Source organism: Heptranchias perlo, chromosome 41, assembly GCF_035084215.1.
Source record: "Heptranchias perlo isolate sHepPer1 chromosome 41, sHepPer1.hap1, whole genome shotgun sequence".
NCBI classification, from domain to species: Eukaryota; Metazoa; Chordata; class Chondrichthyes; order Hexanchiformes; family Hexanchidae; genus Heptranchias; species Heptranchias perlo.
This window is the reverse complement of record NC_090365.1, coordinates 9,422,202-9,448,640: the sequence shown is the minus strand read 5'-3', so window position 1 is coordinate 9,448,640 and position 26,439 is coordinate 9,422,202. Positions and strand designations below refer to the sequence as shown.

The 26,439-nt window shown below is 45.8% G+C and overlaps 1 protein-coding gene across 2 annotated transcripts; it reads right to left on the bottom strand.

The window, feature by feature from the left end:
* Positions 1-2,667: 2,667 nt before the first annotated feature.
* srsf7a (serine and arginine rich splicing factor 7a) lies at positions 2,668-25,129 on the bottom strand. 2 transcript variants are annotated; one of them, XM_067975063.1, is made up of 8 exons: positions 25,025-25,129; positions 14,807-15,031; positions 13,585-13,764; positions 11,038-11,124; positions 10,869-10,913; positions 9,352-9,399; positions 5,419-5,469; positions 2,668-2,989 (listed from the first exon to the last, which is right to left on the bottom strand). In XM_067975063.1, exons 2-8 carry the CDS (start codon positions 15,019-15,021, stop codon positions 2,935-2,937), a joined length of 681 nt encoding a protein of 226 aa, XP_067831164.1. In that variant the 5' UTR covers positions 15,022-15,031; positions 25,025-25,129; the 3' UTR covers positions 2,668-2,934. The 2 variants fall into 2 exon arrangements, with proteins under 2 accessions (XP_067831164.1, XP_067831165.1); XM_067975064.1 differs by lacking the exon at positions 9,352-9,399.
* Between the last annotated feature and the right edge of the window lie 1,310 nt (positions 25,130-26,439).

Genomic DNA, 26,439 nt, shown 5'->3' with positions numbered 1-26,439 from the left:
TAATAAGATTTCATTGTGAATATTAGTGATTCTAGCTCATCCAGCATCACTAGTAAAAATGAGATCAGAAGGAAAACCACAAATGTTGAGAAGTATGGGATGGTCAGGCATCACTTGAAAGGGAAAAGATAGGTTAACGGTCAATATCCCAGGTGAAACCTTTTCTCATTGGTTCTGATGAAGGGTCCCTTCGCAAACATTACCCTTCCTATTTGCATTCCCAGCCCTTTCGTTTCAATTAACTGTCCGTATTGTTTCAGTGTTCACTTTCAGTCCGCAAACTATTAAAAGTAGAGGGGGAAAAAAAATCCCAAATTTTAAAAAAGTCACATTAACAGATGCAAGTGGGATCCTGCAGTGTTCAGTGTGCAAGGGGAACTGTAACTAAATGCATCTGCGTTTTGATAGTTGTTTTTATAGTGAAGACAGTAGTACCCTAGACACAGACATCACTAGGGTACAAAGCAACCTCAAATGATGCAAAAAAAATCACATTCCTTTGAAAGGGGTTTTGGAAGAGAATCAATTATGTGCTAGTAAGCAATTTGCCAACATAACTGTTAGCGCACTTCATTGTGTGTGTGAAGTATCGAGACATTTGAGATACAATCATGTGCTTTATCAACACGTCTTTTTTCTTTCAATGATGGAAACCCTCACAGTACAAGCTCATTAGGATTCCAACGTTCTCCTGGCCAGCCACCGACTCCATCCCTCTCCCAGGCCACTGTATGAAGCTGAACCAGACCGTTTGCAACCATGGCGTCCTATTTGAGCATGAGATAAGCTTTCGACCATATATGTGCTCCATCTACTTCCACCTCCGTAATATCGCCCATCTCCACCCCTGCCTCAACTCCTCTGCTGCTGAAACCCTCATCCATGCCTTTGTTACCTCTAGACTTGATGATTCCATTGCTCTACTAGACAGCCTCCCATCTTTCACCCTCCATAAACTTGAGCGCATCCAAAACTCTGCTGCCCATATCCCAACTCGCACCAAGTCCCATACACCACCACCCCACCGTGTTTGCTGACCAACATTGGCTCCCAGTCCCGAAACGCTTCAATTTTAAAATCCTCATCCTTGTTTTCAAATCCCTCCATGGCTTTGCCCCATCCTGTCTCTGTAATCTCCTCCAGCCCTACAACCCTCCGAGATCCTGGCGCTCCTCCAATTCTTGCCTCTTGCGCATGCCCTGATTTTCATCACTCTGCCATTGGCAGCTGTGCCTTCAGCTGCCCAGGCCCCAAGCTCTGGAATTCCCTCCCTAAACCTCTGCTCCTTTAAGGCACTCCTTAAAATCTCTCTCTGACCAACTTTTTGGTCAACTGTTCTAATATCTCCTTACGTGACTGTCAATTTTTGTTTGATAACGCTCCTGTGAAGCGCCTTGGGACGTTTAACTACATGCAAGTTGTTTAACATGGAACTGCTGTCCTTATTCAACTCATCTCCAGGGATCCAACCTTTCTTTTGCTCCTATTCATCTCAGTGTGCGATTTGGTGACATGAATCCGGGAACATAGGATCAGCTTCCAGATGTGTGCAGACAGTACACAACTACCTCCAAAGTCCGTTACTACATTCTCCAACTGCATATCAAATATCAAGACCCGATGAGCCAAATGTTCCTTCAGCTTAATGTTAGCAAAACTGAAGCCATCCTCTTGAGGCTGCTACCAGCACTTTGGCTTCAACCTGCAGGGCCGTCACATCCAGCTCCGTCAGAAGGTGCTGAATCTTGGCGTGGTGCTCGACCACAAACTCACATCCAAGTCACCGAGACAATTTTCCTGCCTCTGCAACATCTTACCTTTTGCAGTCAAGCCTGAGCCCACAGCTTAATCAATCTGAATTCTCCAATGCTCGGGCTTCAACTCATCCAAAACACTGCAGCCCACTTGCACCGAGTCCCACACACTCTGCCTTGCCCTCAAGTTCCACTGGCTTCCCATGCCCGAATTGGCTTCAAAAGCCCTATCCTAGTATTCAGATCCCTCAATGGCCTCACCATTGTGATCTCCTCCTGCCATGTGTCCCCACATACACCTTCTGTTCTTGTCCCTGCTTGTCCATTGATGGCCACGATGCTCCTGTCCTATGAAAATCCACGTCCCATTCCCTCTACCTAGCTTCTTGCCATTAAAGATCTCAAAGCTCTTTTCTGCTAAGCCTTCCCCGCCACCCCCCACCAACTGTCTCCAATCTTCCGTTCCTACTCAGCCGCATGGTGTTGTCCTCCTTAATATAAAATGCTTTGAGATATCTGCCAGCTTAATAGAAGTTCAAGCAGTTGTTGCGTTAGTTTAATACCTCCAGATGTTCAGCACTTACTAAGACAGCAGTTAATCTTAAATGCAGCCCAACTGGTGAGCAAACATGCAGCATTGACTGAGTGATGCAAATGAAGCCATTCTAGAGACTTCACTACATATCTCTCACTTTTGCCAGCCTTGAATCCTCTCCATCATACCATTATAATACAGAGCACATACTTAAGTTACATTTTAAGCCTTTTTTTTTTATTGGGAATTGGGAGAAAAAAAACTGTAAAGAGACAAAATTAGTTAACCGGTTTGGAAGCTTTAGAAATTCTCGATTGTATAACCTTCATAACAATACCTGACATACTCTGCAACAAATTCACTGAAGCAGAATCTCTGTACTTTGATAAACGTGTAAAATTTAATACAAAGAAATGAGAGCAGTTTACCGAACCTCTGCCAGCTAATGAGGAAGCTCCTCCTCGAACAAGCTGTACAGTTCATTTCACAACATTCAATTATAACATTTACTCGTACTAAATGAAGAGCAGTAACACTTCTCTGTGGAATGCATGCATGTAAAAAGGCACTAAAACATCTAGGTTAGTTAAAAGGTGTCGGGCGATGAGGGCCCCATTGCTGTGCTCTTCACAAAGTTCTTCCGTTTCAATCGGCTCTTGCAGGACTTGGGCTCTTCCGAGAACTCTCTGAAGGGGAACGGCTGAAAGAAAAAAGAAAAAAAGTGTCAAAAGCTAGCAACTGAATTCGCACCCTTCTTTTTGTGGGTTCAAAGACCACTGGCCCATCAAGGTAAAGCCATCCAGTGAGGCACAGAAACCACTCATCCCAAAGAAAGAAAACAATTTAAAAAATCTATTTGTTATTAGAATGTGGGCAACAGTGACAAGCAAGTATCTATCGCCCATCCTTGGTTGCCCTGAGGACATTGAGTTAACCATGTAGAGTGGGACCGGAGTCATGCGTTGGCAGGTTCCCTTCCCTGAAGGGCATTAGCGAACCAGTTGGGTTTTTACGACAAACCGGCAGCTTTCTCGGTCATCTTCTGGTGCTAACCCACAGATGATTAGATTTATTTAATTCAGTTTCACAACTTACCACGGTGGGGTTTGAACTCACCGTCTCTGGGGAGTTCCTTTCCAACAGCCCGTGGCCACCAAGCAAGCTCCAGGACAGCACGGTTGTCTGTAAATCAGGAACTTGTGAAGAGGACTGCTGTGACTATTCACTCGCGTCTCAGCGGGTTTTTCCCCACCCAGAGTGCAATGACTACAAAAAGAAAGGTGCTCCTGGCATCTAACCTAACTCTACAGATTTTAAAGGCATGATCTCTACTCTTACCATCTCCATCCATTTCAAATAACCCATCTAACCAGATTGTCCAATCCCTTCATTTTCAAGTCATATCCCAACTAAGCTTGTGTTTCTCGCAAATGAGAAATTGCTAACTCCTGGAGTCTATCCTCATAAATATGAGTTGTTAGGATGCCCATCCAGAAGTTCATGACTGCACTAATTTCATAAAATGTCCAAGTAGCACAAGTCCCACTGAAATCCTGTCAGTTCAACTAAGTGCTCATCCTTTCAAATGCAGCTCCTTAGACTTGATTTCAGTTTTCACATAACAAAGAAGGTTAAGGGGAGATCTGATAGAGGTGTTCAAGATCATGAACTGTTTTGATAAATAAGGAGAAACAGTTTCCAGCGGCAGAAGGGTCAGTAACCAGGTCACAGATTTAAGGTGATTCACAAAAGAGCCAGAGGCGCATGAGGAAACATTTTTTAATGCAGCGAGTTGTAATGAGTTGTTAAGATGTCCATCCAGTAGTTCATGACCACAGTAATTTCACAAAATGTCCAGGGAGCACGAGTCCCACCGGAATGTACTGCCTGAAAGGGTGGTGGAAGCAGATTCAATAGTAATTTTCAAAAGGGAATTAGATAAATACTTGAAGGGAAAAAATGTACAGGGCTATGGGGAAAGAGCAGGGGAATGGGACTAATTGGTTAGCTCTTTTAAAGAGCCGGTACAGGCATGATAGGCTGAATGCCCTCCTCCTGTGCTGTACCCACTATGAATGGAGTCCGAGTACTTCAGGTGTAATGCCAGAGACAGCGCGAGAGAGAGAGAGTGTGTGTGTGTGTGTGTGTGTGTGTGTGTGTGTGTGTGTGTGTGTGTGGAGAAAGAGGAGGAAAAAGGTGCTGGATCAGAACTTAGAGGCTAACTGGCCTTTAATGAAGACAAACATGGTAGTTTCCATCTTACCCAGTAGCATGGTTGGGTATCTGCAATAACAGGCTCTGCTGAAGGCTCATACCCAAAATGTTAGCTTCCTCTTTCGAGTTATCCTATTACTACAAGATTAATAAGCTAAATTAGCAAAGAATTGTGTTAACTGAGCTTGAGGTTATTGTGCAGGGAGAGGATAAAACCTGACCAGAAAGAACCCCATCCCTTAATAGCAAACTGAAGGTTGGTTGAAACTGTAGTGAGTTTGACCAATACACATTCTTGTGTCTCGCGTTGGTGTTTTCCATTCTCCACTTGTTCTGTAAACTTCCACTCATCAAATATACTGCTCTCAAATCCTATCCCACACCAAGTCCTACTCACCCATCTTCCCTCTCCTCATTGGCTTACATTGGCTCCTAGCTCCCCCCACCCCTCAAATTTAAACACTCACCCACTTGTTTAATTCTCTTCATGACCCCATCCCTACAACCCACTGTTTCTGACCTCCATGCTCCCTCCCACCTCCCAAACTAGCGATGACGCCTTCAGTCATCTCAGCTCCACGCTCTGGAATTCCCTTTGCTTCTCTACCTCCCTCAAGACCCTCCTTAAAACCCACTCCTTTGACCAAGCTGGATGGCTTCCTACATAGCCTTAATATAGATGGGAAGAGTATTCAAGGAAGGCCTCCCCTCCCGATCCCTTACGCTGGAACTCATGTTGACTCAGTGGGTAAATGGTGGGCATGGGGCACAGTCCAGAACGGCACGATTGGCTTCTCCTTTGGCTTGGCGTCCATTTTTTTTGATTACACCTGAAGTCCTTTTGTGCATTTTTCTACCTTAAAAAAAGGTGTTAAATAAATGCAAGTTGTCGTTTCCTAAATGGATGGGACTTACCTTTCTCGTTTCATGGAAAGAGACCTTGATCGAGACCTTGATCTTGAAGGGCTGAACACAAAGAGAGAAATGTTAGCGTAACCAGTGTCCAGCTCCATTCTAACCCAATTAATGTGGTCACAGCTCTGATCACACCGATGCGCACAGGTCTAGTAACATCGCAACCACACTCCGCTCCTATCACACCGTAACCAAAATGCTCACAGCTTTGATCACATTGTAACCACAACATTCACAGCTCCGATCACACAGTAACCGCAACGCACACAACTCCGCAATCACATAGTAACCGCGACACACACAGCTCCACAATCACACCGTAACCGTAACACACACAGCTCCGCAATCACACCGTAACCGTAACACACACAGCTCCGCAATCACACCGTAACCGTAACACACACAGCTCCACAATCACACCGTAACCGTAACACACACAGCTCCACAATCACATAGTAACCGCGACACGCACAGCTCCACAATCACACCGTAACCGCAACACACACAGCTCCACAATCACACCGTAACCGCAACACGCACAGCTCCACAATCACACCGTAACCGCAACACACACAGCTCCACAATCACACCGTAACCGTAACACACACAGCTCCAATCACACCGTAACCGCAACACACACAGCTCCACAATCACACCGTAACCGCAACACGCACAGCTCCACAATCACACCGTAACCGCAACACACACAGCTCCACAATCACACCGTAACCGTAACACACACAGCTCCAATCACACCGTAACCGCGACACGCACAGCTCCACAATCACACCGTAACCGCGACACACACAGCTCCAATCACACCGTAACCGCAACACACAGCTCCACAATCACACCGTAACCGCAACACACACAGCTCCACAATCACACCGTAACCGCAACACGCACAGCTCCACAATCACACCGTAACCGCAACACACACAGCTCCAATCACACCGTAACCGCAACACGCACAGCTCCAATCACACCGTAACCGCAACACGCACAGCTCCACAATCACACCGTAACCGCAACACGCACAGCTCCACAATCACACAGCAACCGCAACACACACAGCTCCGCAATCACACCGTAACCGCAACACACACAGCTCCAATCACACCGTAACCGCAACACGCACAGCTCCACAATCACACCGTAACCGCAACACACACAGCTCCAATCACACCGTAACCGCAACACGCACAGCTCCGCAATCACACCGTAACCGCAACACGCACAGCTCCGCAATCACACCGTAACCGCAACACGCACAGCTCCGCAATCACACCGTAACCGCAACACACACAGCTCCAATCACACCGTAACCGCAACATACACAGCTCCACAATCACACCGTAACCGCAACACACACAGCTCCGCAATCACACAGTAACCGCAACACACACAGCTCCACAATCACACCGTAACCGCAACACACACAGCTCCGCAATCACACAGTAACCGCAACACACACAGCTCCACAATCACACCGTAACCGCAACACACACAGCTCCACAATCACACCGTAACCGCAACACACACAGCTCCGCAATCACACAGTAACCGCAACACACACAGCTCCGCAATCACACAGTAACCGCAACACACACAGCTCCGCAATCACACAGTAACCGCAACACACACAGCTCCACAATCACACCGTAACCGCAACACGCACAGCTCCACAATCACACCGTAACCGCAACACGCACAGCTCCACAATCACACAGTAACCGCAACACACACAGCTCCGCAATCACACAGTAACCGCAACACGCACAGCTCCGCAATCACACCGTAACCGCAACACGCACAGCTCCACAATCACACAGTAACCGCAACACACACAGCTCCGCAATCACACAGTAACCGCAACACACACAGCTCCAATCACACCGTAACCGCAACACACACAGCTCCAATCACACCGTAACCGCAACATTCACAGCTCCAATCACACCGTAACCGCAACACACACAGCTCCAATCACACAGTAACCACATCGTTCAGTTATTTCTCTCCAGACATGGAGCAGTGATAATACAATGCCAACAGTGATCAGCCAAGCCTAATCAGATTTTCTCTCCATGTCATGAACTCCTCAACTGTCAAGAGACCTTGCACTGTCTGAACCCGGAACATGTGTTGTGTGCACAGCGATTCACTGCATCACTGCCCCACAAGTTAGCTAACCATATTTTTCATTTTCTAATGCGACAGGCGAACTGTAGTTCAGTAGGCAGGTGAACTGACTGCAGCGTACCCTTTACTCACTAACAGTGGATTGTTGCACTGCATGGCTTCCTACATAGCCCTATTTAGATGGGAAGAGTATACATGGTAGTCCCTCCCACTTTACCTGGAACCCATGGTGGATCAGTGGGTAAACGGTGGGTGTGGAGGTACATGGCATGGGGTACAGACCAGTGGAACAATTGGCTCCAGAATCTCCAGTTTAGGGAGGGATCAGCACTCCTGATCACTATCCAGTGAGCCCTGTAAGTGGATAGGCTTAGCAATTATACCGCAGGCACACAGTTGATTGGCACAGGGCCACCCCCTTGATGAAAAACACCAAGTACAAGTCAGGGCCTTCAGGAAAGGGGGCAAAGAGAGAAAACACAATTCAACACCACTATGCACTCAGGTACCATTCATTTCAATATCACGTACCACACAAAAGCAATTCACCATTTTACCGCTTAAAACTCTCACCAAGAACTCAATCAAGACATTTCCGTTCATTGTAAAAGGACTCCTCTGGCAGTTTAAAAGGAACTCCTAGATTTTTCCCAGTCAGCATCTTTTCTGTTAATGTGTCACTACAGAAGTCCCATTACGGGGCGGGGGGGGGGGGGGGACACACACATTTTTTGCAGCAAGTAGCTGACCTATACGCATCAGTAAGACACCTAGTTCAATCCCAGGACAGTGCTGAGTTAGCCCCAATGGCCCTGGGTTTGTGTGGGGGGAGGGGGGAGAAACCCAGCCAGGATCAGACTCAGATGTAATGCCTCCTGCAGTCAAATGGCCCATCAGCACTTGCAGTCAAGACTCTCAAAAATAAAGCGTCCTCGCCTGAGTATATCGGGCATCTTAGCAAGCAGGTAACAGTCTCAGGAGAGGAGGGGATACAATTCTAATCATTAGTGCCCTTAAAACCTACCTCTGACCAAGATTTGAGTCACCCCATCTCCTCCTTTGGCTCGGTGTTGATTATTGATTATTGTCTGTTTGCACTACTATGAAGCGGCTTGGAACTAATTTTACATTAGAGGTGCTATGTAAATGCAAGTTGTCATCATGAGTCTGCAGAGCTGAAAGGACTTTGCAGAGCAGGAAAATTACATCTACCTGGCAAAGTTAGTGGGGGGGGGGGGGGGGGGGGGGTGTTCATTTTTTAAAAAAAAAACTAAAATTCTTGCCAATTGTCTCCCCTCCTTTTAACGATTGCACCATCCCACTACCTTACCCAATTGACTATTAATCACGTGAGCCCCAAGTGTTGGCAGACTACGGAAGGAATCACAGCCGAGCTGATTCTTGTCTTTGTCCAATGTCCACATAGGTGGACTCCTATCAGGAGTCACTGGATAATGATCAGGAGACGGAATCCAGGTAGAATTCTTCCTCCCCAACCCAGGAGGAGAAGGAGGAGGAGGAGGTTAACGTGGAGGTTAATTGAAGCACCGATATCATCGCCACAGTCAGCTAACTCTGCAGACCAGCAAACGAGCCTGGAAACTTCCTGATTTGCATGGTTCAGCTATTCACTGAGCCAGCGGAGCTTTGGGAGAGAAGTTTACTCTCCTCCACACATGCCCTTTCCTTTAAGAGAATAGCCACACACGTCTCCCCTCCACGGTCATTCATATAAAGCTTTCCAACATGTATGACTCTGCTGTGCTCTATGCAAAACAAAATTCCATCTACCTTCTTCTAACTGGAGATCTGGACTTGGATCTCATTGGAGTGAGGGACCTGCAGAGAGACAGGTTGCTATTAACTCCAACATTACACATTAAACATTTTAAACCGCGCCATACGAACGCTATTTTAAAAGGACATTCAGGCAAGTTACTGTCATTTCACTTTGCTTACACTCCCTAAATCCTAATACTCTGAACAATAGTTCACACATACGTAACCCACCATTCCTATTAGATTCAACTGTATCAAAATCCCAAATTAAACAAAGGTCTTCCTGCTAACAGCCACAATCAGGATACAACATAATATAATCCAAGCCCATCATCGCCGACTTTAATCTCCATTACGTGGACTCAGACCAACAGCACAACTCATTGAAAATGTGAAGCAACTGGGCTAACAGATGGCAACAAACAGATGTGTACGATCACACAGAAATTGGCCATTCGGCCCAACTGGTCTATGCCAGTGTTTGCGCTCCAAACGAGCCTCCTCCATCTCATCCTTTCTCCCTCGTGTGTTTGTCTAGCTTCCCCTTAAATGGATCTATGCTTTTCGCCTCAACTACTCCATGTGGTAGCAGTACTGTTTGGGTCCTATAGGAACAGTTAAGAATGTAAGAATTTTAGGGATCACAAAAAGGCAATCAGCCTCTAAAATCCCACCCCTCATCATGGGACAACCCTACCTACCCACCACATCCCTTAATTCTTTCTTTTTGCAGAAATATATCTGCCTAGCCCTCACTTATACTGACTGCTTTAATGGCCTTCCTTGGTAAATTTATTCCACAACTCGGCGACCTTTCCAGCTAACCCCCCTTCTTCCCATGCCCAACTTCCTCATTTAAAATTTAAAAAAATAAAATAAAACTTGCATTCCCCGGTATTTTCACCCGTACCAAAGTCATAGTTCAATTCAGTCAAAGTCGCCTGTTTACAAAGCGTTAACAAGCATGTGTGGATATCAAATTGGATGAGCTCCATTACATTTGTTCAAAGTTTACGACCAGGAGCGAGACAGAGACAGAGACAGAGACAGATCCCCACACACAGACACAGAGAGAGAGAAAGCACGCGCGCGAGAGCAGGCACCACACAGAGAGAACCAGAGCGAGCGAGAGCGCCACAGAGAGAGAGAGAGAGAGAGAGAGAGAGAGAGAGAGAGAGAGAAATAGCCACAGACATTTCCAAGCTTTCCTCTTCCTCAAATCTCATAAGGACAGGTGAAGGCCATTTAGCCCCTTGAAGTTGTTCCGCCATTCAATTAGATCATGGCTGATTTGTATCTTAACTCCATCTACCTGTCGTGGTCCCATAACCCTTAATAACCTTGCCTAACAAAAATCGGTCAATCTCAATTTTGCAATTTTCATTTGACCCCCCCCCCCACCTCAGCCTCTTTTGGGGGGGGGTGGGGGGGGGGGGAAAAGTGTTCCAGATTTTCACGACCCTTTGCGCTCCCTGATATCACCCCTGAACGGCCTAGCTCTAATTTTAAAGTTGCTGATTGCCACTCACCGACTTCTCTTCTTGGAATATGAAGGAGAACGGGAACGAGACCGGCTGCACGGAAAAAAAAAAATGTTTACAGAACATCAGTCTCCGAAGGGAAAAGAAAAAGCAAGTTACCGCCCCCAAAACCGGAAAACGCCGCCCCCACCCCCCAAAGCCAGGTTCAGACACTTACCGATCGCGGCTGCGGCTGCGGGACCGGGTGTAACGACGCCCCCTTGATCTGGATCTCGAACGGGAACGAGACCTAGACCGAGACCGACTAAAACAGAAGAGAGTAGAATGAGCGCGCGTGGTGCAAGTGCACGCGCGACAGCAAGCCATGCTGCACAAAGTGTCAAAAATTATCAAAACGGTTACTTTTAAAATGTTGTCAAGTTAAACGTGGATTCGTACAGCCAATTTATTGAAGTGTTAAAAAAAAGTCACATTAAAATTAAATACTTCTTTTTATAAAAAGTCTTGTAAAATTAAAAACTACTCCTGATAAGAAATTAACCTTTACAGAACAGATTAGCCGTCTCTGCCCCCAGAGAGATCTAGAAGATCTAGAAGACGCAGGTTGGTCTAATTATGTTCATTTCTCGTTGTGTCTAGCAGATCTTCCAAACACAGAAAGCCCAAATCAGGATACATGTGGTGCTTGATTGTGGAATGTTTGAGGGGAGTTTGGACTAGGACGGACTAAGCTGGACGCTCCTCTAGCAAACCGGAGAGCCCGATTAGTCAGCTTGATGGGCGTACTTTAGCGTTACATCTTTTAAACTGGCCAATTTTCTGTATCTCAAAGACTGTAGATTTTTTTTTAAGGCAGGACGAAGCAGAACCTCAGGGAGAGGACTGGTATATGCACACAACAGAAGATCTGAACCCGCAGTGGCCAATGTTTGCTAGAAGGCCCGGTGCCATGAGGGTCAGAAGATCATTAATCATGGCGACAGACTCAAATGCAGCAACCTGAAAGGTTGGATCAGGTGAATCGTTAGCCAAAGAATAATTACACCAGAAACATTGTTAACAGCCCTTGAAAAATACAGTAGCCTGGTGGTTAGGGAGGAACAATAGAAGGATTAAGATTGTACGACCAAAAACGGTCGCATCAACTTTTAATTCTACAAAACTGCCCCGCCCATTCCCAACGGCCAAATGGGTAAATGCACCACACTGCGAAGTACTAAAAGCCAGAGTCCAGAAGGTCCCATTTCCAATTACCAGCCGCAGCAAGTTAACCAATCTCAGCAGAGGCAGCTATTCAATTGGCCTCAGCACTGCTTGAGAGGGATTTTGGGGGGGTGGGGGCAGAGTTCCCATTCTTTTATCATTATGCAGGACCCCTGTTAAAAAGTGCAGGAGGCGAAGCCAGGTTTGGACTTGACTTTGATGCCCTCCACGGTGCAATGAGCTACTGACACTCGCCATCTAGACTCACAAATGAAGAATAGCCACTTTGTGCAAGGAACCAGAGGGAGTCCAACACCAAGGGAACAATACTTCAGGAGGAGGTAGCACCTTCAGGAGGAAAAAAAGTGTCTATGGTTTCTCCAACTGGCAATTTGCCACAAAGGGAAACAAAGGGTTAAAAGATTACCGTCAGTGTGGGCATTGGGCAATAATTTAAAAAAAACACTGATTGTTTCATCCCTGCCACCAACACAATAAATATATTCCTCAAAACTAAAAATCAGTGAATAACTGCCTGGGACCACTAACTATTCCAAGGATCTGTCTTTACTATTACATTGGAGTCAACATGCACCTCACTAATTCATAACTTTCAACTTATTTCACAAACAGCTGACGTCTGTTAATTTGGACAGACGAGGCAGGACCTTCTCCGGGATCAACCGGTTCCCAATGGATTCAGGTCTGTGGGATACTTTGATCTGTAAACATTACATATATTAGGACATTTCCACCTGGGAGTCCCAATTAACAGGGTTCAACTGCATGGTACAGGTACAGTGAATAGCGAAAACTTACTTTACATATACACAGGGCAAATTTTAAAAAGGTCAAACGTTACATATTCTAGCATTTAGACAGAAGACAGGTCAGACATATTATATATGCTTACATACAAAAAAATTAAACATGGAAATTGGAAAACACTTTTTCTAAGTCTTCTAAAAGTTTCATTAGTCACCTCAAGATAAAATAATATTTTGGATACCTCCATTGCCAAATTCAGTTACCTACAGCCTAGAAAAATATAACAGAGCACCCAAATGTTGCACTGGACTTTCTTGTGGTGGGAGAGGGGAGGCGGCCAGTTTGGGGCAAATTATATGATCTTCTAAAGCTGTAGGTAACGGGGCTGCCTCAATACTGCTGTGTGCTAGAACATAACTGAACCGAGCTTTACCAGTCAGTGGGCTGCTAGATCAGGAGTTTCAGTGCATTAGACCAGAGAACAAGACAGTACCAAATTTGGCCGAATGTATTAAGGAAATTGCACCACAGAGTAACTGGTGGGAATTACGGCCAAGGAAAATCTTGTATTGTCACCCTGTGAAACCCTTGTGCTAGGGCAACACCAAGCTGGTAAAGTTTATCCAAACACTCTTACTGCGCTCCCTGGACTTTTACACAGTTTTTTTTTGGCTCAGATTTTTCAAGGGCCAGTTACTTATATAGCAGTTTCTTCCTAAGACTCACGCTTATTCTGCTGACCTTAAGACACTGATTTCCCCACTTTTCAGCCAGCGTGCCCGCTGCAGCTTACCTGATGCCGCGCCTCCTCTTGCTGTAACGGTAGCAGTCGTAGGCGTAGTGGCCACGCTCGCCGCACTGATAGCAACGGTCATTGGGGTCAAACTGGCGGCGAGCAGGAGGGCGGCCAAAACGCGATTTGCGCGACATCCCATTTGACAGCTCGACTCGCACCCTCGATCCGCACAGAACCCTGAACGAGAGACAAACAGGTTTCTAAAGAGTTTGGGGCAACAGTGCCTCACATTATGGGTAGATGCACATCCACTTCAGGTCCTTAACCCCACTATTAATTCTTTACAAAAAAGGTATTGGGAGTCTGAGGAATCATTTGAAACCAGTCAGCTATGTGCCCCCCCACCGTTTCCAAATCTCCAACACCAAATAGGTTTTAAACAAGAAACACAAAATGGTGGAAATACAGAACAGGTACATCAACATTTGAAAAAGGAAAGATGGAATCAATCAAATTTGCATTGCAAAGTTCAGCTCGAGGCTGCCCATCACCCGTGCCAAAGTGAAGCAGACAATGTGTACCTACCTATAGGTTATTCAACCAGTGGGTCTCAGCCAAGCCCAACCCAAAATCCCCACTGGTACTTTCCAGGAGATGTGATGAAGAGTGGGAAGCCTGGCTGATTTTCCCCTCCTGAACACAGGGCAGCAAAGAGCCCTCTTCCCCCACCCCACACTGCTGAATTCGGCTAACTCATCACAGACTGATTGAACAGGCTGGGGCTCTCTTCTCTAGAAAAGAGAAGGCTGAGGGGTGACCTGATAGAGGTCTTTAAGATTACGAAAGGGGTTGAGAGAAGATGTTTCCACTTGTTGGGGGGGACGGGGACGGGACCAAAACTAGGGGTCATAAATATAAGATAGTCACTAATAAATCTAATAGGGAATTGAAGAGAAGGTTAGAATGTGGAACTTGCGACCACAAGGGGAAGCTAGATAAACACATATGGGAGGAAGGAATACAAAAATATACTGATACAGTTAGATGAAGAGTGGTGAGAGAAGACTCGAGTGGAGCATAAACAGCGGCATGGACCAGTTGGGCCAAATGGCGTGTTTCTGTGCTGTACATGCTATGGAAGCTGAGGTCTTTATGACTCAGTCATTTACCGTCCAAACCAGCTCAGACATCACGGGAGCCTGGACTCAAGGTTTCCAATGGAAGTCAGGTGCGTTGATATTGCATCTGCATAGTTTGAGGGGCTGTTCAGGATACTCACTTGCCATCCATCCCACGCACGGCATCCTCTGCATCTCTGGGGTCTTCAAACTCCACAAAAGCAAAACCCGGAGGGTTCCGCGCTACCCATACGTTCCTCAGAGGGCCATAGTAGCTGAAAGCGCGCTCCAGCTCCCCTTTGGCAGCTCCCGTTCCCAAATCACCAACGTAGACCTTACAGTCTGAAGCTCTGGAGCTTCTGGAATAATACGACATTCTTCAGCTCCTGTACAAAAGCAAAAATGGAAAAAAAAACACAATCCCATCACTTCCCACAGAAGCAATTTCAAAGCAGTCATTTTCTTCCCTTAATCACTGCCCACTTTGAATGTTTTGATATTACTCTGGCCCAGAATGTGACGACTTATAATTCTACATGGTTGTCATGCTTTAGTACCAGATTCCTAAAATAGCCATGGCATTTACAGCGAGCACCTGAACATCACCATTTTCAAACACTTAGCCATCGCACGTGACCACGTTTCACGTAGCGCCTGGCCCTCCTTTAGAAAATGTTAAATCGAGAGAACTAGACAACAAAGCAACACTAAGTATGAGAGAGCGTATAAAATACCTCAGCAACAAACAATACTCTCAGAACCCTGAGAGCTTCGAGCCTTCACACAGCTAAACTGGAGAATGCGTAATGTTTGCATCTAGTGGTCGGTCACAGTGGCCCATACCTGCAGGCACTGGAGCAGACTGTACAGCAGGAACACAGGCACTTCAGCACTCTAAATGTATCTGCTAGGTCAGAACAGTGCACATTCAGACACAGAGCAGAGTTTCCTCTCCCAACATTGGTTTAAAATCCTCCAGTTTAAAAAAAAATGCACACAAGGAATTCTTTTGTTGTGACATCTATGTAGTTAGAGGAAGGAACGTCTAGCAGCAATATTTGGTTTCTCTCTCCCTCACCAAAGTACCCTTCCATTTTATAGTTATATAATCTGAGCAGAAATTCTGATACTCTCTGAAGCAATGCATAGTGGCATACAGCAAAGCACAGCGTGCTGATACAGTAAGGATTCTTGACATAGTTGAGCTTGCAACAGGAGCAGCATCTCTTAAAATTCATTTAGGAGGACATTTTTAAAAACAAGACAAACCCCATTAAGTACTAACCTCAGGACATTGACATTAAAAAGATTGCAACACCTCAAGGATTAAATGCTATTTACCCAAAATGTCAGATGGATTTTAGCAGTGTAACCGATTTGAGTCTTGGCAATCTCCTTTAGACAGCAGGTCAGTATTATTTTTAAACCATTTCAATGCTTTTGTGCCAAGTATGTTCTCTGAAAACTTGCATCACCTCTAATGCTCCCAATGTGACAAGGGCCAGTGCCAAGGGCAGTTCAAGGTCACAGTACCCGGCTGGTCAGGCAGCAGGCATATCTCACCTGTATGTCTCATTGCCCCAGCTGCATTCAATGAGAAATTGGCTCAATTTTAAAACAAGATGGTTTTCAGGATACATATTCTTGCCTGCACAGCAAGTTCATATTTTAATGTCTTTTCTGGTATGAAATGGAACAGTCAACTCTGAGTCTCTACAGATAAGAAGTGGGGAAGGATACTGAATTTCTCACGTGTCCTTTGGAAATACATGTTTCCATTCAGTCACCGGGTATTGTGGCAACACCAGCCCTGTGCAAATGGCATTAATTCAGCAAACAGCAATGAAGAACTTGTCTTAAGATCATGCACTTTCACCAGTGAACAAAGCCACATTTAATTTCCAGGTCGAATGCAGGATCTCGAAGTACTACACATACAGAAAATGGTTCAGATACCGTATTAGTTGCTTTGAAAGTTAAAAGCGTGCACTAAAACTAAACAGCTTTTCTGACGAAAACCAAAGCCCTCTGAAAGATCTCCATAGGAACAGGAGTAGGCCATTCAGCCCCTTGAGCCCATTCCACCATTCAATTAGATCACGGCTGATCTGTACATCACCTGTGTTTGCTCCATAGCCCTTGGTATCCTTACCGAACAAGAATCCATCGACCTCAGTCTTGAAATTTTCAATGACCCAGGATCTACAGCCTTTTGGGGGAAAAGAATTCCAGATTTCTACTACCCTTTGTGGGAAGAAGTGTTTCCTGATTTCACTCCTGAATGGGCTGGCTCTAATTTTAAGATTGTACACCTTGTTCTGGACTCTTCCACCAGAAGAAACCGTTTCTCACCACTACCATTCACTAGGTTAAGATGTAATGCTGTAAATAACCAAGCAAATGGTTAAAGAACTTCTCTTGTGTGTTGGGGATTGATTGAAAATGGAGTGCTTAAATATTAGATTGTTCTGTTTGTAAGTTTATAATCATAGAATGATACAGCGCAGGAGGCCATTTGGCCCATCGTGCCGGCTCTTTGAAAGAGCTATTAGTCTCATTCCCCTGCCCTTTCCCCATTGCCCTACAAACACATCATGATTCAGCAGATGTAATGTTCTGGGAGATGAGAATTAAGTGTTTTGTACAGATTATAAATGTGACACTAATAGACCTAGCGATCTTGTTAGATCAAAATATCACCATAAACCAAAATTCAAGTTATTCTGAGCATTGTGCAAAGAAACAGCAACAACTTTGAAAGCAAGGGTTAAACGAGACCTTCAAGCTCAACAGGGTTCAACTTTAAAAAAAAGTGATTTCAGCACAGATACTAGCTCAGGGTGCTGCAGGGAAGTTATTACAATCTTCTACAACATAGGAACAGGAGTAGGTAATTCAGCCCCTTGAGCCTGTTCTGCCATTCAATTAGATCATGGATGATCTATATCTTAACTCCATCTACCCACCTGGTTCCATAACTCTTAATACCCTTGCCCAACAAAAATCAATCTCAGTTTTGAAATTTTCAATTGACCCCCAGTCTCAACAGCTTTTTGGGGGAAAGAGTGTTCCAGATTTCCACTACCCTTTGTGTGACCCTTTTCTGACATCATCCCTGAATTGCCTAGCTCTAATTTTAAGATTGTGTCCCCCATGTTCTGGACTCTCCCCCCCACCAGAGGAAAGAGTATCTCTCCATAAACCCTATCAACTCCTTTAAACACTTCAATTAGATTACATCTTTTCATTCACATGGAGAGATTTCATTCGCATTAGAGACAGCGTCATAGCAGCTGCAGGGGACAAAGGCAGTGAGACGCAGTTGCAGTTGAGTGAAGAGGGCAGATACAGAAGCAGCTCTATGTATTGCAAGTGCAAAATACCACTACCTGAGCCCAGAAAGGGGACCTGTGTCAATTAAGTAACAACAATACATGCAGATCTCAGTAATCGCACAACCAGGTTAATAACCAGCAACAAAAGCTGCAACTGTAGTGCACCATTTGAATTCCTTAGGGTTTTAGAGACTAAAGCAGATCTAGGAGTGTTGGAAAGGCCCATTGGGAGTTACGAGAAAAGTTTGCATGGCAAAATTACAGAATGAAAGGCAGCAATGGCGCAGGATAGTCCGAGAATGTTACATATGAATATACGAAAATGTTGGGACAGGAAAAGATCCACTAATCCATCTGTCCCACACAGTCATGTTGCCCTATGCATCGCAATGCAGACACTCCCCACCCACCCAGAGCCATGTAATCTCAGATAAAAACCCAGGCCATGGGAGAATGAGGAATCATTTGTAACCAGTCAGCTACGTGCACCCCCCTCCTTTCTGACACCAGATAGGATTTAAACAGAAACACAAAATGCTGGAAATACAGAACAGGTCAATCGACTTTTGAAAAAAAAAAGATTGGTTCAAATTTCTGAGTGCCTCCAACTCAAACACACACCCATTTTTTGAGGGTGACAGACTGATGCCTATTTCCAGCATTTTCTATTTAAAAAAAACCTCTAGTTTTTCCAAAACAAGTACATTTATTAAAACTTATTTACCACAAAGGGCCAACACCACACGAGCAAAATATTTTACACCAAAAGATGAAAGTCTACTGGAATCAATCAAATTTGCATTGCAAAGTTCAGCTCGAGGCCACTGATCAACCTTGCCCACGCAGATCTAGCAGTGTCGGAAGCCCTCAAAGGCCCATTGGGAGTTACGTTGAAAGTTTGCATGCCAAAATTACAGAACGAAAGACAGCAATGGCGCAGGACAGTCCGAGAATGTTACACGTTGGGACAGGAAAAGACCCACTAGTCCATCGAGCCGGTCCTACACAGTCATGATGCTTTATGCATCACAATATGGACATTCCCTACCCACCCAGAGCCATGTAGTCTCAGATAAAAATCCAGGCTAACAGTGGTGGGGGTGGAAATTGGAAAATTCCACTCTGACCCCTTTAGGTGATGGAAACTAGTCCAGGTCACATTGCCCCGACTTATATTACAGGATACCTACCTCTTGTAAGAGGTGATCTCCGCCCCGGCCAGAAACAGGTCCAGTTCACGCTTGAAGCAATACAGTGAATCAGCATCCACCGCACAGGCCTACAGCCTGTTCCACAGGTCAACTATCCTCAGGGCAAAAGAACCATCTAACATCCAACCTCAATCTTACATAGAATTTACAGCACAGAAACAGGCCATTCGGCCCAACTGGTCAATGCCTGCATTTATGTCCCACACAAGCCTCCTCCTCCTCCCCTAATTCATCTAACCCTATCAGCATATCCTTCTATTTCTTTCTCCTCCATGTACCAGATTCCCCTTAAATACATCTACACTATTTGCCTCAACTACTCCTTGTGGTAGCAAGTTCCACATTTTAACCACTCTCTGGGTAAAGAAATTTCTCCTGAATTCTTTATTGGATTTATTATATTTATATCCCTTAGTTTTGGACTCCTCCACAAGTGGAAGCATCTTCTACACATCTACCCGATCAAGCCCAATCATAATTTTGAGGGCCTCTACTAGGGTCACCCCCTCAGACTTCTCTTTTCTAGAGAAAAGAGCTCCAGTCTGTTCTGTCTTTCCTGATAGTTATAACCTCTTAATTCTGGTATCATCCTAGTAAATCTTTTTTGCACCTTCTCCAGTGCCTCCATATCCTTTTTGTAATATGGAGACCAGAACTGAGCACAGTACTCTTAAGTGCAGTCCAACCATGGTTCTGTACAAGATTAACATAGCCTCTATGCTTCTCAATTCTATTCCTCCAGAAATGAACCCAAGTGCTTTGTTGGCGTTTTTTTTTAAAAAAGCCTTGTTAATCTGCATTGCTACTTTTAATGATTTGTGAATCTGTAATCCTCCCCTTACGTAACTTGCAAGCGTGACCCCTGGTCCCCCTTAACCTATCTAGTTGAAATAATTTATCTACGTGAACACAAACTAGTCCTGACGTTATTCGTAAACCTCGATCGACCCTTATCTACGTTTCTCTAAAGTATCCAGACCCAGCTCTTCTAAGCCTTTCTGAGTAGCTAAGGTGTTTTAAACTGGGAATCAATCTTGTGGTCTTCCACTGCACTCTTTCCAAAGCCTCAATACCTCCCATCATGTCGGGGGACCATATCGGGATTTGGCTGTTGCCCTACCCTGAACATTTGTGCTTTTTTTCTTTGAACCTATCCCATTTTAAGTACTTATAAAGAGCACCACAGGCAGGGTTGTTAAACTTGTTTCAGCCAGATTGAGAGAAAGAAAAACAAAGATAAAAGCAGAGCCTGTGAAACTGCACTCACTTTGTGTACATATAAACCCTGAGAATTTTCCTTTTAACATGGTGTTGTGTACACAAACAACCACGTGAAAATTAATATGTAAACAACTGGATAACTTTCTGGGTTATATGGCTTCTCTATTCCCATCATCTCAATCACAGATAAGGCCATCTCTGATAACTTCCTTGTATCCCTCACACACCCCTTCCAACCCCATTCCCTCTGCATCCACCACTGGAAAAAAAACTCTCCACCAAGTTACTTACGGCGACATTTTCAAACTCCCAACTGTCTTTGACCCTCTGTATGCCACAATACTTCTGCTCAATCGCTTCCTCACCTCCACCCGCAATGCCCTTGTCCCCAGCAAAACCCTTACTCTCGTCCCTGGTTCAGCCCCATCTTCGCTCCCTTAAGAGGTGCGGACTTGAACGTATATGGTGCACAACTTGTTTAGCTATTCAGCGTAGCATCAGGCTGGACCACATGAAGCACTATCAGGCCCAGCTCTCCTCTACCAAAACTGCTCACTCCTCCAGGATTACCCTGGAATGCAAATATAACCCCCGCTGTCTCTTCGCTACAAACAGTCTTCTTAAACCTCTCTCCCCTGTCTCCTCCACCAAGTGTGAAAAGCTCATGGACTTCTTTGTTAGTAAGATTAAGAACAGAAGAAATAGGAGCACGATTAGGCCATACAGCACCTCGAGCTTGCTCCGCCATTCAGTAAGATCATTGAGACCATCCATTCAGCTGCCTCTGCCACATTCCCCCGTTCCCCTTGCCAACCCAGCCAAATTTCCCTCAAGGATCCCCCCTGCCTTAGCCCTGAATTTCCATCTTTCTCCAGTTTTGCTCCAATCTCTTCTCGTACACTCTGAGCTCAACTTGCCCACCTCCTGCTAGCTCGATCCTATTCCTACTAAACTGTTGACCACCCGACTGGCCCCCATGATAATGCCCCCCCCCTTTCAAATCTACAGTGATCACCTCCCTCTTCAAAAAGCCACCCATGACCCGCTGACCTTGCAAACTGCCACAGCATCTCCAAAATCCTTGAACATGTTATCGCCCATCTTTCCCCCAACTCCATGATTGAACCCCTCTGATCAGGTTCCCTGCCACTGCACTGAAATGGCCCTAATCAAAGTCACAAATTACATCCTTCTCGACCTCTCTGCTGCCTGACAAGTCGACCACATCATCCTCCTCTCTTCCGTTGTCCAGCTGAGTGGGACTGCACTTGCCTATCCAGAGAATCTACTGCAATGGCTACTCTTCCCGCCTTCACACCGTTACCTCGAGTCCCCCAAGGATCTATCCTTTACCCCACCTATTTCATATCTACATGCGGCCCTTCTGCGACATTATCTGACGACATGACGTCAAAGTCTACAAGTATGCTGACGACACCCAGCACTACCAAACCACCACCTCTCGACTCCTCCACTGCTTCAGTGTCATCAGATTGCTTGTCCAACATCCAATCCGCCTCAGCTTATCTGCTGCTGAAACCCTCACATATGCTTTTGTTACCTCTAGGCTCGACTATCACAATGCTCACTTGGCCAGCCTCCCATCTCTCACCATCCATACACTTCCCATCCAAAACGCTGCAGCCCATATTCTAACCCGTATCAAGTGCCGCTCACCCATCAACCCCTGTGCTCGCTGACCTACAATGACTCCCAGTCCAACAATGCCCCAATTTTAAAATTCTCACCCTTATGTTCAAATCCCTGTGACCTCGCCCCTCCCAATTTCTGTAATCTCTTCCAGCCCTACAACCCTCCAAGTACTTTGCGTTCCTCCAACTCCGGCCTCTTGTGCATCCCCCACTCCCTTCAGCCCAACATTGGCGGCTGTGCCTTCAACTGTATAGGTCCTAAACTCTGGAATTCCCTCCCTAAACCTCTCCATAGCGCTCTCTCATCCTTTAAGATGCACCTTAAAACCTACCTCTTTGACAAGCTTTTATAGTCACCCTTCCTAATATTTCCTTCTTTGGCTCATTGAAATAGGCCAAAGTACAAATTCTAAACTGGTACCCTTGAGCATTTACACTTTTAATCCATAATCTTGAAAAACAATATCTCACCAGTGACATAAAACAAATGCAGAATGTAGCCACACGTGCTCCATTTATATGTTCAGACTGAATCCAGTGTTTTATACAGTGAATGTGGAGTTCAATGGGTTAGCTGCCCCTACCTACAAGGAACTACTGGAACTTTAGTGATGCACAGTGTCACTTAGCAACATGGTGTGAAACAGACACCACAAAGCCATGTTAAAACGATTAGAACACGAGCTCATATCATGCAGCAATCCATATTCTAAACTAGAAGTGTGGCCAGAAACAAACTTTTTAAAGATATGAAAAACAAAGCAACTTGTGCCAAGACCCACACAATTCGCTCAAGTTAAGTAGCTGACGGGTAGTTTATTTTTTCCACACTACAAACATCCCACTACAACCAATACAAATGCAGCTTAAATCACAATGTAACGTGGCACTGCAGTTGGCGACTGCAGTATTTTAAAAATCCCAAACACACTCACCAAGAACAACGTATGGATCCAATTTATACAGAGGAGGAATATCAGGCAGCAATGGTTTACGCCAATAACATTGAGCCACACTAGCCAAAAGCAAGTCACAGTAGATGAGTAGCTTGTGTAACAAATTGTCGAGGCTTGACATCTTATGGGGATTTTTACTTCCCTTGCTTGCAAACGTTCCCCATTCCTGGAAAAAACTGACCTGGGTACCAAAGGTCTGGAATCTCTCCAGTATTTCTTTGTGGTAGTATTCTTGCATCAGAGTCAGAAGGTTGTGGGTTCAAGTCCCACTCCAGAGACTTGAGCACAAAATCTAGTCTGACACTCCAGTGCAGTACTGAGGGAGTGCTGCACTGTCGGAGGTGCCACCTTACAGATGAGATGTTAAACCGAGGCCCCGCCTGCCCTCTCAGGTGGACGTAAAAGATCCCATGGCATTATTTCAAAGAGCAGGGGAATTCTCCCCGGTGTCCTGGTCAATATTTATCCCACAACCAATATCACAGATTATCTGGTCATTATCTCATTGCTGTTTGTGGGACCTTGCTGTGTGGAAATTGGCTGCCACGTTTCCTACATTACAACAGTGTCTACACTTCAAAAGTACTTCATTGGCTATAAAACGCTTTGGGGTGTCCTGAGGTCGTGAAAGGCACGATAAAATTTGCAAGTCTTTTGTTGCAGTATCTCACAAATGCCTCTTATTCATACACAAACCTCTGCAGCATATCAGAATACTATTCAACCATGGGCTCTCTAGTGCTTCAACTGCTGCCCCGACTGAGATCAGCCTGCTCAGCACTAACCAGGTGTTAAACTGGAGGCCTTTCTGCTCTGTATAGTTCAGTTACTCAATGTATTAACTCACGAAGACATCAGGGAATTTTAATCGCATCTTGAACACAGCTTTAGTACTAGGATGTAAAGTGGCTCAAATTTCAAAACAGCTAAAGGAAACCTTTTTTGAAAAAAATGATAGTGAAAGTAGTACAGCCAAACTGTTTTGAGTTGGATTGAAACTACCCTCTATAAAAGTCAAAGAAACTCCCCACCCCAGCTGATTTAAGGTAGTGACTAGACCAAGTAGGTACTGGACTCCATCCCCAATCGACACTAACAGCTCTTAACCATGGTGGCAGATTTGCCTTAAATGGCCTCAGCATTCCCAGAGATATAAAGAGTCAGTTAATAAGAGTCCACACTCCTACCAGTCAGTCTACATGGATACCAGGGAAAGAGAGGATCGGGCTGTTACTCCCAACTGTGGCCAAATAGTCACTGGTACCAGAGGGTGGTTGGAATACCCCAGCAAAGGAGGGAAAGGGAGAAAAAAATATATACTAGGAGAGTAGTTTAAACATATTTAAATGCATGGGAAAGAAGCTTATTAATAGGAATGAAAGGCTCCTCCTGACTTCAGTTCAAGGTATAAATAAATGTAAAGTGTCGCCTTTAACATCAGGGGCTGCCCCAGTACAACGAGCTGGGGAGCCAGAGCCACAGCCCCCGAACCCGCCCATCGTCTGACAGAACCCCAACGCCGGGTTTATAGCAGGCGGCAGTAAGATGGGTCTCAGCAGCGGCCCCAGGAATACAGAGACAGAGGCCCAGACCCCAAGGACTCAACATCCCCCGGGACACGCGGTCCATCAGACCGGCCACAGACGCATCAACTCCCCCCTACCCTACCCTACCCCACCCCACCCCAGCACCGAGCGCCCTTTACCCAGCCCTCAGGTCAGCGAGGCCCCGCCCGGTGACCCACCACAAGCCCGGGACTGGGGTGGGGTGAAGCTCTAACCGGCTGCACTCTCTCCCTTACCCGACCCCGCGGCAACAAAGGCCTGCGGCCTACCCTGCACCTCCACGCCACCACACGGAGGAAGCCGCTACCCGGCCCCACACACACACACACAGAGAGAGAGGGAGTGGGGCTCGCAGGCCCAGACCACGACCTCTTCCTACCGTCTGACCCCCCACCCCCGCCGCTCCCCTCACCGGATTTCACCGCGTGTTTTTTTTTACCGTTTTCTTTCCCTCCGTCCCGCTCTCAACCACCCGCGGAACTCCGCGCCTGCGCAGTTCCCACAAGCGAGGCCGACTTGACGCGTGCGCAGTTTGTCAGCTCTCGACGGGCAGCGCGTGCGCATTTCACGCTGCCCGCCGGATGGTTGGGAGCATGCGCACTGAGCTCCGCTCGGGAGGCTCGAGTCTTGGAGGTTTGAGGTAAAGGTCATCGACCTGAAACGTTAAACTCTGTTTGTCCCTCTCCAGAGGTGCTGCCCGACCTGCTGAGTCTTTTCAGCAATTTTCTGTTTTTATTTCGGATTTCCCGCATCCCGCAGTGTTTTGATTTAGAGCGAGGGGTTGGCGCGTGCGAACGGGCGGGAAGGGAGCGGTCGCTGCGCCTGAGTGGATAGGCCCAAGGCGCACTTAATATTGGGCCTCATGCTTCGTTGTAACTGCGAGCTGTTGGCAGCTAATGGGTGCCCCGAGGCAATTGGCTGGAGAAGAGGACTGGAAGATCAGGTGGCTGCCAGGCCAGCAGTGGCCCTCAGGTAAAAGAGAGAAATACTTGCATTTATATAGCGCCTTTCACGACCTCAGGACATCCCAAAGCGCTTTTCAGCCTATGAAGTACAGTCACTGTTGTAATGTAGTAAACACAGCCAATTTGCGTACAGCAGGGTCCCACAAACAGCAACATGATAATAAGAACATAAGAAATAGGAGCAGGAGTAGGCCAATCGGCCCCTCGAGCCTGCTCCACCATTCATTAAGATCATGGCTGATCTGATCCTAACCTCAAATCTAAATTCATGTCCAATTTCCTGCCCGCTCCCCGTAACCCCTAATTCCCTTTACTTCTAGGAAACTGTCTATTTCTGTTTTAAATTTATTTAATGATGTAGCTTACACAGCTTCCTGGGGCAGCAAATTCCACAGACCTACCACCCTCTGAGTGAAGAAGTTTCTCCTCATCTCAGTTTTGAAAGAGCAGCCCCTTATTCTAAGATTATGCCCCCTAGTTCTAGTTTCACCCATCCTTGGGAACATCCTTACCGCATCCACCCGATCAAGCCCCTTCACAATCTTATATGTTTCAATAAGATCGCCTCTCATTCTTCTGAACTCCAATGAGTAGAGTCCCAATCTACTCAACCTCTCCTCATATGTCCGCCCCCTCATCCCCGGGATTAACTGAGTGAACCTTCTTTGTACTGCCTCGAGAGCAAGTATGTCTTTTCTTAAGTATGGACACCAAAACTGTATGCAGTATTCCAGGTGCGGTCTCACCAATACCTTATATAACTGCAGCAATACCTCCCTGTTTTTATATTCTATCCCCCTAGCAATAAAAGCCAACATTCCGTTGGCCTTCTTGATCACCTGCTGCACCTGTAGACTAACTTTTTGATTTTCTTGCACTAGGACCCCCA

Coding starts and splice junctions, on each gene's coding strand:
- srsf7a (XM_067975063.1), bottom strand. CDS start 15,021: ATGTCGTATTATTCCAGAAGCTCCAGAGCTTCAGACTGTAAGGTCTAC. Junction 11,125..13,584: donor AAGAGGAGGCGCGGCATCAG/GTAAGCTGCAGC, acceptor CTTCTGTTTTAG/TCGGTCTCGGTCTAGGTCTC. Junction 9,400..10,868: donor TATTCCAAGAAGAGAAGTCG/GTGAGTGGCAAT, acceptor GTCTCTCTGCAG/GTCCCTCACTCCAATGAGAT.